Source organism: Benincasa hispida, chromosome 7, assembly GCF_027475165.1.
Source record: "Benincasa hispida cultivar pf3 chromosome 7, pf3_genome.v1.1, whole genome shotgun sequence".
Lineage (NCBI taxonomy): Eukaryota > Viridiplantae > Streptophyta > Magnoliopsida > Cucurbitales > Cucurbitaceae > Benincasa > Benincasa hispida.
Window position 1 is genome coordinate 36,532,694 of NC_143484.1, and position 8,249 is coordinate 36,540,942.

The 8,249-nt window shown below is 32.2% G+C and overlaps 1 protein-coding gene across 1 annotated transcript; it reads left to right on the top strand.

Annotated features, from left to right (window-relative positions):
- The first annotated feature begins 3,816 nt into the window (after positions 1–3,816).
- On the top strand, positions 3,817–8,005 carry LOC120081612 (uncharacterized). Its single transcript, XM_039036639.2, has 5 exons — positions 3,817–4,548; positions 4,735–4,856; positions 4,979–5,019; positions 5,114–5,212; positions 7,578–8,005. Exons 1-5 carry the CDS (start codon positions 4,050–4,052, stop codon positions 7,759–7,761), a joined length of 945 nt encoding a protein of 314 aa, XP_038892567.1. The 5' UTR covers positions 3,817–4,049; the 3' UTR covers positions 7,762–8,005.
- The last annotated feature ends 244 nt before the right edge of the window (positions 8,006–8,249 follow it).

The window sequence follows — 8,249 nt, forward strand, 5'->3', positions numbered from 1 at the left end:
TGTAAATTTAGTTCAAAGATAATTTATATGATATATATTTTTTTTAAGTTAAAGGTTCGATGATTGATGAAGATTTATATCTTTAACTTCTTGATGGAGTGGAATTGAAACTTGCATTTTTTAAAAAAAACTTAAACAATTACAAGGGTAAGAGGTTCAAGCTTATTGACCTTTGAAATTGTAATTAGTGCTTTTATCTATAAGCTATGCTTGAATTGGTTTATTTTTGTTTGTGATGCTAAGTTTATATAGGAATATCTGTAACTAATTTGGGGTTTTGAAATAGTATTTACTGTAGCAAAAAGTGATCATTATAATCTTATAATAGTTCTTGCCTCAAACGACTCCTTAATGTTTAGCTACTTATTCTTGCCTCAAACGACTCCTTAATGTTTAGCTACTTACTTCAAAATGCTATAGAAATTGGCCAAAAATAGAAATTCAATTATGAGTTACTAAATCCAGCCTCTCTGATTTTGATCGTTATATTATTTGTTTTGTTGTGTAAGTTTGCATGGTAATGAAAAATTAAGGTTCATATTGAATTTTAGTTTCCTTCTTAACCAATAATTATTATTTTGCTTTAGTACAATAAACGAGAGTATTGATATTCAAACCTCTAATTTGAAATAAGATGATGTATCTCAATTATTAGTGAATCATGCTCACTTTGATACCGATAAATATTACTTAAAGCATAGATTAATCGTCGTTAATATTACATAATTGGCCAATAATTTTATCGAGTAGATCCACGGTCGGGAATGACTTTATAGTATGTTGTCATGATGTTTGGGGGATGGGCCCATACAATGTCAAGAAATAATTAATGCGAGTTTTTTTTAGTACATATTAATTTGCGTTGTTTTTATGATTTAGATGCAATGCAAACAATAAAAATATATATATAAATAAAGAGAGACATACAATTTATATTTCATTAGAAAAAATTCCCCATCTGAAATTTGAGTGGCTATAGATTTTGCCACGTATGTTATTTTTTCAGAAACAGAAATATAAAAAACCATGGCGTTATAAGGAAAAGAAAAAATAAAAAATAAAAAATCGGGCGAACCAAATTGGAAGATGGAAGAGACCCGACGATACCACTTTCCTTTCTAACGAAAATGAAATTTGGAATCGTTTGGACTTCCCATTTGAGTGGGTTGAGTGAGTTATAGTAATCACTCATTGTTTCACCTATAAATTTTACAAAGTGAATGTAAAATAATTTTATTCTACAAATTTTGTTCACGAATCGTTCGCATTCGTTGGCACCACGGATCTTTCGTGGATTTGTTTGTCCACTCACTTTTTTAATTTGGTCTCGTTTTTCAAACTGACTTGCATGAAGATTGTTTGTATCGGTATAGTATCGAGTCTATCACACTCTGATGTCTAAGTTAGTACATAAAATAAATAGTTCAGCTAAACATATAAAATAAGGTTAGAGCGCTTTTCTTTGAAGGATTACCGTGGTTATTTATAGTGTCATTTCTCTGACACTCGATTATGATTGCGTGTGACTTCAGCAATGCCAGTGTAGTTGTGACTCTCAAGGTACAAGACTCTAGCCCGAACTTGGATTTGTTATTTTCTAATTAGTATATATTTTTTAGCTCAGGTGCTTGTCTTGGAACCCGAGACTCTGATTTTTTTTCTTTTATGACGAGTGTTTTCCCACACCGCCTCCTAGTTTTCCTTGAGTTTGGGCTTGCTCATGGGTTTTGGATCTTATCCAAGATAACCTCAACAAACTTCAATAGTAATAGGCACATTAATAGTACAACTTCATCTTCCTCTCTTTCGCTCTCATTCTCTCAAGTATTTCTAATAACTCAATATTAATAATAATAAAAATATTTTAAATACCTTACCAATTTGGAATTTTACAAATTATAAAATTTTGACAAATTTTTGGATAGCATCTAACATTTACCTTAAATTAAATTTGCACATATTCTAAATTTAGTTACAAATATTTTCAAAAATCTAAAGTTAAAAGTCAAACCATATAAGGTTCATGTCAAATTAAAAAAAGAATTATTATATTCATAGTGAATCCCACATCATATTTGAGCAAAACCAACAATTAAAAGGTACAAAAGAAAAATTGAAAACAAATTTGTTATTATTGAAAAATTTGATTAAAATATAACTCTAATGGTAGAACATGCATAAAAGGGGAAAAAAGAAGTAGCAAAGTGAAAAGTCAACATATAAAGTTGAAAACTCCAGGTTAAATGACCATGCATCCCAAACTTTGAAATTTAATTCCACAAATTAATTAACTCCCAAGATTAAACAATTTTGACTAAACCCCCTCACTATCCAATTTCTGGTCCTCCAATTTTTAAAATTATAAATTTAGTAATACAGCTTTTCAATTTTCAAAATTCACATATCTATTATACATCAAATTAAATAAAATTCACATATCTATTAGACACAAATTTAAAAATATAGAGTTCTTCTAAACACAATATTTAAATTTAGGGTATATCAATTTATATCCTTTAACTTTAGATGTTGTATCAATTTAAACCCTAAACCAATAATCTTATCAATTTAAATTATAAGCTTTAAGGATTGTATTAATTTAAATCCCAAACTAATAGTTGTATCAATTTAAACCCTGGATTTTTATAGTTGTATCAACTTAAACCCTCAATTGTATTTTATTTTGGATACACTTATAAATATTCAGGTTTAAATTGATATGTTTATGAAAGTTCAGAGTTTAAATTGATATAATTATAAGTTTGAGGTTTAAATCGATACAAATCCCAAAATTCAGGGTTTAAATTGATACAACTCCCAAAGTTTAAGATTTAAATTGATACAATTGTTAGTTTAGAGTTTAAGTTGATACAATCACCAAAGTTTATGAATATAAATTGATACTTGCCTTTAAATTTATATATGATAGAGAAAAATAATTTGTATTATAATGACGTTAGACGTTTTTTTAAAGACGAGCTACCACATAGACAAACCTCAAAGTTTAGGGACTAGATTAATAACTCGACTTTAGTTATATAAATTATTATTATTTTTAATGTTGAACTCTAATAAAGAGCTTTATATCATTAACCTCTTGATCGATGACGTGTCTTAACCAATTGAGTAGCTCAGTGAGTATATCACATATATATATATATATATATTAATTTTTCTTTTCAAATTCATGTGATAATGAGTTTACTGTTTCCTTTAGATGATTGTGTGTTGATTGTATTATGGTTTATATGTCAACAAAAGAACCCCCACTAACTACAAAAGAAAAGAAAAAAAAGTTAAGATATTTGAATCTTACAGAAAACCCAACAGATAAGAAAAAGAAATTAAAACTGTTATTGACAACTAAAACCTAATTCAAGTAGTATACGATTGATATATTAAAACAAATAAAAATAAAAACTCATCATAGACTATATAGAGACGGAATTAATAATATAGCAAATAAGTAAAATTCTTATGGTATATTCGCACACCTGACTTATTTGTTTAAACTGAAATTTATTGTTGTTATTATTATTATTATTATTTCGATTGTTAAATCAAAATAAATGATCTACATTTTTTTTTTTAATAATTAATTTAGAATCACAAACTTGCGTGTACTGGTTGTTCTGTAATACAATATTCAAACAATCATTTTTCTTAAAAGAAATATTATTTAATAACAATTTTGCTTTTTTGAGAAAATGAAAACACGAAATAAAAACGAGTTTCGAGACATTTTTTTTGATAAAATGATAAAAAAAATGCTAAAAGAATTAATTTTTTAATGAGCTATTTTTACAATACGGGGCCCCACTGTGGGCAGTATTTCAATATCTCTCTCTCTCTTCCCTAAAATGCTTCGCCGTCGTAGATCATCGAAGAAAAAGCTGCTCTAATTTCTGTGGGGAGAGAGAACGAAAGAAGAGAAAAAGGAGAGAGGTAGAGCGATTAACTGGCAGCCGGAGCTCTGATTATGGCCGCATAGGCTCAGCAAAGGGCAGGCCCTGGCAGCGCAGGATTGCCTTGACTGCTGTAAGTGACTGATGCTCGGAGTACTTTGTGCTCGTCCTAAGCCTTGGATTCTCGTTTCCCTCTCCAATTTTATTCACGGCTCGGCCGCTTACCATCACCACCACCATCAAAGCCGGCTACTCGTTCAGAGTCCCATCCAATTCGATCGGCGACAGCGCCACCATTCCAGCGCCTGCAAGCTCGTGGTCGGTGGTGCTGCTTCGATATGGCACGCTATATTGCCCTCTGGTGCGGGAAGCAGTAGCAATCTCTGCCGTCCGGCGATTCACTGCCATGAGCGCAAAGGAGAGGGATCTTGGAATGTCGCCTGGGACGCTCGCCCAGCCCGCTGGCTTCACCGTCCCGATTCGGCTTGGCTGCTGTTTGGCGTCTGTGCCTGTATTGCGCCGCTTGATTGGGTGGATTCAAGTCATGAGGCTGTATCGTTAGATCAGAAGAAGGAAGGGTGTGAATCGAGCGCTCCTGGATTTAATCAAGACGATGAGAGCTCCGCTGATTACAGGGTGACAGGTATTGTGCAAAATTTGCGTTGTAATTTATATTGATTTGTTGAGAATTGCGGTAGGGAAGCTATAGAAAACATCGATTCCATAATTTCTGCTTAATTAGGTGTTACCATTTGATGTAAAAATCTCTGTTCTACGTTCGTTTTATTCATTGCTTTGATATGAGATAGATTGAAATGAACTGCTACAGGTGTGCTAGCGGATGGTCGGTGCTTATTTAGGGCAATCGCTCACGGGGCTTGCTTGAGAAGTGGGGAAGAAGCTCCCGATGATGATCGTCAAAGAGAACTCGCTGATGAATTAAGGGCTAAGGTAAGATTAGAATTCATACATAATCATCTATCTGTTGGTTAGGATTTTAGTTCCTATGTTGAAAACCATGCGTAATATTCAAAATTTTAGTGTGATTCATTAGGTTGCTTAATTCTTTACAGGTCGTGGATGAGCTCTTAAAGAGGCGGAAGGAAACAGAGTGGTAAGCTCATCTGATGCATATTACACAAATTTGACATATATGGTTGGATTAGAAAACGGCTGGTTCTGATTGTGATGATTAAAATTTCCTTTAGGTATATTGAAGGAGATTTTGATGCGTACGTGAAGAGAATTCAGCAACCTTTCGTGTGGGGTGGAGAACCTGAGTTACTAATGGCATCTCATGTCCTGAAGTAAGTTTTGATTTATGTTGCTAACCACGTTTGTGTTACCACAATTTTGTCTCACCTTAGTCTACATAAAATTTTTTCCTAAACGAAAAAGATGAAGTAAGAAACAAATTGGTAACTCAAACACTTTGTTCTGCCAAAGAGCTGATATTTAGTTGGCAATTGGCACTTGTGGTAGAAAAAGATCATGAGTTTGATAAAGGGAGAGTTAATATATAGTTGGCAATTGGCACCTATAGTAAATAAAGGGCATGAGTTCGATGAGGGACTAAGAGGGGATGAGTTCAATTCATAGTGACTACCTTTTTAGGATCTAATATGCTATGAGTTTCCTTGACACCCGAATGTTGTAGGATCAGGTGAGTTGTCCTGAGGTGCGCGTAAGCTGGCTTGGACATAAATTGGCTCTAATTTGATGAATTTTAGTTTGTGCTTTTATGTTGTGTAAACTTTTCTCTCTTCCTTTTTACTTTTAGTTTTCATGTGTTCATAGCTAAAATATGTCCGAATTTTCTTCTAGGCTTAGGTGGTGAGAGAGAGCTTTGGGCTTTTAGCTCTGAGCTACTAAACCCTTAGTAGGGGCATGTTTGGTTAATGGCAGTAACAAGTTGAGCCTAATAAGTCAAGGTTAACCTTAAACTTCTATCTTGATTGTGAGTTTATGAATTGGGGTTTAACTTGAGTTTGTATAGCACTTGAGATAAGCGTATTGAAACTTAGAATAAGGAAATCACTATCAGAATATATGTTCTACTTTTTAACCTCAATAACACAAGGGGAATTTGTGAGTCAAATATCCCAAGAGGGTGACATCAATATAGTTGTTGAGAGTGTAATTTTAAGTGAATCACTTTTCAGAAATCAAGTGTTCCATCTAGATATATTTTTGAGTGTGCTTGACATGACCTTTGTAGTGGCTAAAAGTGCTTTTAACTAATAAAAAACACTCGCGACAGTTGGCTACCTGGCTAAAAGTATTTTATAATAGTTTAATAATCAGTACTTTTAGAAAAAAGCAATTAAATTGGGTTTGACATTTACTTTTAGCCTTTTAGGACAGTGGAGAATGGTTAAAAGCTATTTATAAAGTGTTCCATCTAGATGTATTTCAGAAGAGCACCTAACTAGTTCTTTTAAAGTGTTTCTAGACGTGTTTTTAGGAAGTATTTATAAAAAGAGTATTTCACTCAGAAGTACTACTCTCAAAAGAATGTTTAAAAGCTTTTTATAAAGTGTTCCATCTAGATATATTTCAAAAGAGCACCTAACTGGTTCTTTTAAAGTGTTTTTAGACGTGTTTTTAAGAAGTATTTATAAAAAAAAGTATTTCACTCAGAAGTACTACTCTCAAAAGTCATCTACTTTCTGCCGTATAACCAAACTCATTTTATCTGTTTTATTAAGTTTCCAAAAACGCTTTCAGCTATTATAACCAAACATCATACGAATTTTATTAGTGATTTTAATCCAAGTAGGTTTATTCCAAGGGTCACAAGACACTCTAAACATCTCTGTTCCAGCAGATGGTGTTAAACTCTCGAGGTACAAACATCTGTAGTTTTACATTCGCAGGGAACTTTTTGTCGAGACAGCTTTCTATTGCATAACATACTGCATGCATTCTTTGTCTTAATGTGTGACACATCTACAGAGTAGAAAACAATTGTAATTGTATAATGAATTTGGGTTCTAAGTTGAAGATCATTTGGGCTTTAGTTAACAATCATTTAGTCCTCATTTGGTAATCATTTGATTTTTTGTTTTTTGTTTTTGAAAATTAAGCCTATAAACAACCCTCTCACATTTAAATTTCTTGATTTGTTATCTACTTTTTACCAATGTTTTCAAAAACCAAACCAAAATTTGAAAACTAAAAAAACAGTTTTTACTTTTAGATTTTGTCTAAGAATTCAATTATTGTATAAAAGCAAGTTTTTATAAAATCTACATTATTTGTTTAGTCTTTAAAACCTATCATGCATTTTGAAAACATGGGTAGGAAGAAAGTAAATAATAAAACAAAAAAGCTCAAATGTGGTAAGTGTTTATAAGCTTAATATTCTAAAACAAAAAACAAAAATTGAAATGATGGTCAAAGGGGCTTTGTTATTAAAACTTTTTACATTTTCTTGAACACTTTGCACCAAAAACTCATGGGTGGAAGCATTATTTATAAGTTAAATATTCAAAAACAAAAAACAAAAATAGAAATGGTTGTCTGAGGAATCTTAGTTACTAAATTTTTTATATAAGGGAAAGTAGTCTTTATAAGCTTAATATTAAAAAATAAAAAATCAAAATGAAATTGTTATCATGGGCTTTAGTTACTAAACTTTTTGCATTTTCTTGAACACTTTGCACCTGGCAGGACACCGATATCAGTATTCATGAGAGAGAGAAGCTCAGATGGCCTGATAAACATAGCAAAGTATGGTCAGGAGTATCAGAAGGGTGAAGAAGAAAGTCCTATCAACGTGCTGTTTCATGGGTATGGTCATTATGACATATTGGAGACCTCGTCCGACAAAGTTTCACTGAAACTAAGCATGTAGAAATTGAAAATGGCTTTCAATCTGGGTTGGACAGATAAAAAGTCATTTACATTAGGATTAGACAACTTTCTCCAAAAGTTGAATAAAACTTGCATTGATTTCAATAATTGGCACCAACAACCTCATTTCAAGCGATTGGCTTGTAAAAGTTTTGTAGGTAATTGATTTTCTGTTATGCTTTTAAATTTAAAAAAAATGTTTGTGGACTTCAACTTGGCAATTCAATTCTGGGTGTTTTGGTGCATTGCTTTCCTGAATTCCATTGATGAATTTCCTTTTGAGGATATAATGGTGGATTTCTGCCATTTGATATGAATGGTTTCAATGTGTTGTGTTTATGTTCTGATGAAAACATGTTCACAGGATTATAGTATTAATCCTGGAGATTCACAGAGATTGATCACTGATCTGCATAAACAGTAGATACACTTTGGGATTGATCCGAAAGATGAAACCAAAATTTGAATTGTTCAGGTTTGTTGATATCT